The sequence below is a fragment of the Danio rerio genome, chromosome 13 (assembly GCF_049306965.1).
Source record: "Danio rerio strain Tuebingen ecotype United States chromosome 13, GRCz12tu, whole genome shotgun sequence".
In the NCBI taxonomy this organism is placed as follows: Eukaryota; Metazoa; Chordata; class Actinopteri; order Cypriniformes; family Danionidae; genus Danio; species Danio rerio.
In genome coordinates, this window is record NC_133188.1 from 24,847,137 (window position 1) to 24,852,500 (window position 5,364).

The window sequence follows — 5,364 nt, forward strand, 5'->3', positions numbered from 1 at the left end:
TTTTCAATTATCTGTCATATTGCTTTTATTGTTACATTAGAATACAGACAAAAACAATGCTGCTGGTGAAACATTTGATTAGCTTTTGACAAATAACTAAACAAACTGGACTCTACTTCTGTATCAACATGTGTAAATCCAAATATAATCCTGCTTCTATTTCAGAAATCCGTACTTGTTACACCATGCTCCAGTAGACCCTTTATAAATTATTTTTAAAAGGTGAATCTGACTGGAAATTGTATCATTCAGAAATGTAATGTCTAATCAACTGTAAGAACTAATAAGCTCACCTGCTACATCTAATATGCTAATATTTATTAGTACTGTTATATTAGTATAATATTTAGAAAGTTTAGGGTCAGTAAGAGTTTTATAAAATAAAATATTTATTAAGGAAGGATGGGCTCATTTGTAAAAGTAAACAAAAATGAAACACTTAAAATTAGACAATTGTCTTAAGCAACAAACAGTAATGATTACTAAAACATCATGTGACAATGCAGACTGGAACATCACGGAAATTTCATTTTAAAATATATTAAAATATTTGGAATTGCACTAAAATATCACACCTTTGTATTACTTTCATGCTTTGACCAGCAGGTGGCGCCACAGTTACTCTTCACCCTGACCCAGATCACAGTGCTTTCATAGAATTAAACAAGTTTTGCTTTATGTTACGACTTGTATTATAATATTAATAATTATTTAGTCGTGGAAAACAACAAAAAGACAAATTATATGTTACAAAATAACCCACAATCTTTTACTAAATTACTAAAATATTAAATCTACAATGCAAATGTCTACAGCAATTAAAGGAATTGTCACATAGTCGCAAAAATGGAAATTCTGCCATCATTTACTCCTCATCCATTACAGCCATATCACCCTGCAGCCCAAGACCAGTTACTCACTGAAGCTAAGCAGGGCTGAGCCTGGTCAGTATCTCGATGGGAGAACACATGGGAAAATTAGGTTGCTGTTGGAAGTGGTGTTAGTGAGGCCAGCAGGTAAAGTGAAGTGCCCCAGATGAGTAAAGGGGACACTCTACTGACAGTGAGATGTTAAACTGAGATCATTAAAAAATCCCACTGCACTTCTTCGAAAGAGTAGGGGTCTGGCCAAATTCCTTTCATCGGCCCTCACCCATCATGGCCTCCTAATCATCCCAATCCACTGAGTTAGCTGTATTACTATCTGCTCACTCCATCAATAGCTGGTGTGTGGTGAGCGCACTGGCGCTGTTGTCCTGTGGCTGCCGTCGCATCATCCAAGTAGATGCTATAAAAATACACATTGAATTACACATGTTCCAAACCTGTCTGAGATGTTTTGAAGAATGTTGAGGAAAAAACAGCCATTGACTTCCATGGCATTTTTCCTACTATGGATGTAAATGGCTGAATTTTCCAATTATTCTTCAGAACTTCTTGAGTTGTGTTCACAGGAGAAAATCATAAAAGTTTAGAACAGGGGTCTCAAACTCAATTTACCTGGGGGCCGCAGGAGGCAAAGTCTGGGTGAGGCTGGGCCGCATAAGGGATTTCACACAAAAAAGTCCTCAAATGTCATTATTAACAGTTTTAATTATTTCTTCTGAACATTAAGTGTCCTGAACATTAATAGAACATTGAGTGAAGATTATGAACAGTTCTTCTGAACATGGCATCTTTTTCCAACTCCTTGTTGCCAGAGACTTGACAGCGCTTCTTCTCACAAATCTGAACCACATTTGGCTTTAGAGCGGAAGCAGTTGAGACCCTCAGTATGGCTTGAAGATGATCATCATTAAGTCTAGACCTGTACTTTGACTTATTGAAGTTCAAGGTGGAGAATAACTTCTCACACAAATATGTGCTCCCAAAAAGGCCAAGTCCTTGGGAAAAAAGTGGGGGAACTCACTCAAAACTTCCATTCCCTCACCTAAAAAAAGGCGTATATATGTATAAATAAAACACCCCCACCCCACTCCAGTCACATCAGTCTGTACCAGTCTGTAATGTATCTACCTATAATATATATAAGATGCAGGCTGTAGCTAGGTAGCTAAGTGGCAGGCAGGGGCGGGAACAGCTTACCTTGGTTCTGGCCGGCGTGAGTTCCCTCCTACTTCCCGCCCGTCACAGCGTCTAACTAAGGGGCGGGGTGCATGGTGACGTCACCGGCATCCCCGCCCCTTTGTTTACACGGCGGGCGGGGAATGCCGGTGACCGATGTGTACGGATAGAATCAGCGGAGCGGGGAGCGCTCTCTCTCCCCGCTCCGCTGATTCTGTCAATGTACAGCGGTCGGCGCGGGCCACAAAATATTGCACTGAGGGCCGCAAATGGCCCGCGGGCCGCGAGTTTGAGACCCCTGGTTTAGAACCACTTGAGTAAGTGTGAGTAAATGATGAGGAACGTTTCATTTTTGGGTGAGCTGTCCTTTTAAAGTGCAGAATTCAAAATGAAAGGAAGACTAGATTTTTCTGACATGTATGACTGTTGCTGTTGGCTAAGTAAGTTCTAAAACATCCCGCATTTGGAATCTGTCCTATATGGAATCTTGCTTGGCAGTCAAATTCAATTCTCGAGAGTATTTGGGATATAAATCTTTCTATTGAATATGTCTACATGTCTCAATTAGGTCCTTTAGCCCAGTAATGCCCAAACACATTTTTTGAGTGACCCCAAGACTGCACAATTCGAATCTCTCGACTAGCTGTAATTTCAAAATGACGTCTGATGTACAACATTGAGCTGTTTACATCCTCAGGCTTGGAATGATCTGTTCATAGGATAGCCATACGTGGCATCTCAGTATATCTGCAATGGTCAGGTAGTACAAGTTACACCTCCCAATTTATAAGTTCTACAAGGACTTAAACACTTTTTACAAGTTAGAAACTAGTAATGCCTGTAATTACAGCACTGCGTGACTCCATCTTAGGAGTCTCTACTAATGAGCTAGTGAAAATCAGCAAAATGTGCTGCATTGGGGTTATTCTAGAAACGTGGTTTAATCTACTGCACCCGTGGTACCGGAACAGCAAGCAGGGTGGCGTAGGGATCCCAAAAACCCCTTTTTTCTCTTCTGAATGGATCCTGAGCTGTGCTGGGATGTTGTCGTGTTTTGCCTTGAAAGTTTTGCAGCTATTCCCTTAGTCTCTTTGATCTGTATCTCCAGATGTTTCTGAATCGCAAGTCCGAGTTCTTCTGGATCAACCGAGGCTCCATACACCTCCCAGGTCATTCCCTCAGCATCCCATTTCACCTCCCTCACTGGAGACTTTTGACTCTTTGACGTCTTCTGCTGGACTAGACACACTTCTGGGAAGACGTGCTGGGGAAGCTCTTTGGAGTCCTGACCCACCTGCACTCCTACATCTCTCAGGTCTTCTTGTGAGGTCATGGTACTCGCATCACTCGTCGTCTTTTCGTCCACCCATTGATGGGCGCCAACTGGACGCAATGGACCAGACCAAGAGCAGTCCATATTGCAGCAGCGGAGGAGTCGATTACCATCCAACCCAGTCTCGCTGACAGAGGAGATGAGCCGAGGAAGAGCAAGCAGGTTGCCTGTTTGTCCTTGGCCCTTGTAGCTCTCATCCATTCCTACCAAGTGTGGAATTAGTTGTGCTGGGGCAGGAATAGGTTGTGGGTGGCAATACGCAGCAAACGTGTCCTTGACAGCTCCATGGTGGAAGTGAGAGTTACAACAAACGGGCTTTTCAAATTTGGGGCAGGTAGACTCTGGAATGACTTCACAGATCTGAATGAAACTGTGTTTGGCTGGTTGAGTTGGGCTGCTCGACCCGCTGCTTCCAGCTCTGATGGAAGTGGTCACCGTGTTGCTTTGTTGAAGTGGCATGGCCTGTTTACACACTAAAGAAGGAAATGACTGCGCACAAACATCCTTCTCTCGTCCTTGGCAAAACGATGCGCCCATTTCACAGTAGCGAGGAGACGCTGCGGCATCTTTAAAAATCTGCAAGCTGTCAGAGTGGCTTCTTTGTATTGATAACAAACTGTGATCATTCAGGTCCTTATGCACCATCAGTGACCCACTACAGTCATGTTTATTCTGATGGCTCATTGGGTGTAAACACACACTGTCGGATACATGGGTCTCAGCAATGCGGTGGGGACTTGCATTGTGTTGATCAATCTGGCAATGGTTTAGGCGCTCTGTTGGGGCTTCACTGGAGCTATTCCTGAGCACATCTTCAGCTTTCAACTCTGATGAACAGCAGTCAGCTGTTACAAGGGGATCTGAGGGGATTGTTCCCACTGGTGGGAATGATATGGTGTGTCCAGCCTCTGCCATCAGATATCTGCTGGAAAAGAAGAGGATGAAAAGATATTTTTAGTTGATTAATTTTTTAAGTTGATTGAAAGTTGTTGTTTTTGGGCTTGTTTTTTAAAAAAACAAAGACAAACTTTTAGTTAGCTTGGATCCATTCAAACCAATCAATTCAAAGGGACAGTAATAAATATTTAGCAACACGATTGTTCTGAAGATTGATAGCCTTGATGTGATGAAGAGACATCTCTTGGATATAAATACTCTGACTAGCATGAACAATTTGAACAGATCTTCTGTAATACTTTTCAATGGATTGGGCTCGATTAATGCTGTTCACAGCAGATCTACACATTTATTTGACAGTATACTGAGAAGGGGAAAGGCTGGTTGAAGTGTCTGTGAGTCTACCACAGTCCTAATTCCACTGGGTTTGATTTCTCACTCTACTGTCCCTAAGTACTGCAATATGCTGTTGCTATTCTTTGAGACAACAGCATAGATACTGTGAAGAACAGTTCCTTTGACTCCGCCCCCTTGTCAAATCAGGGCCAAAACGCGCAAAAACATGAAGTGCAAAGTGAAAACAGCATCGCAAACTTATCAAAATGAGCATTGCAATTGACTGGATGTTTTTTCAAAGGCAATGCTATAAAGAAATTTGTAAAAAAAATGTATATATATATATATATATATATATATATATATATATATATATATATATATATATATATATATATATATATATATATATATTTACATTTTTTTTGCAAATGTTTGTATTTATTTTTTGCTCTGCTTGATTTTTATTTGCAGGTTTTTTTCAAATTTCATTTTTATTTCTCATTATTTTTTGTTAGCAAAATTAATATTTATTAAAATAAAATTTTTACTTTGTCATTTTTAGAGTTTTGAATTTATTTATCTATTTTTTTTTGCTCAATACTTTATTTTTTATTTGCAAAACTTTGTTTATTTTGCAAGTATATATGGCCTTAGATTGACTACTAAAGTCATTAAAGTTGGCTGGACTTTCAGTGGTGAACAGAAACTATGTATTACATTTTTGTGTTTTCA

At 40.3% G+C, this 5,364-nt stretch overlaps 1 protein-coding gene across 2 annotated transcripts in view; it reads right to left on the reverse strand.

The window, feature by feature from the left end:
* Positions 1-5,364, reverse strand: part of si:dkey-191g9.7 — a 6,333-nt gene continuing 969 nt past the window's right edge. The window contains exon 2 of one of the 2 annotated variants that reach the window (XM_068213027.2): positions 1-4,318. In XM_068213027.2, coding sequence (XP_068069128.2) covers positions 3,004-4,311 — 1,308 coding nt within the window. In that variant the 5' untranslated portion in view covers positions 4,312-4,318 and the 3' untranslated portion in view covers positions 1-3,003. Of the gene's footprint in view, positions 4,322-5,364 lie in introns of both variants that reach the window. The other variant, XM_005156902.6, reaches the window with a different exon arrangement.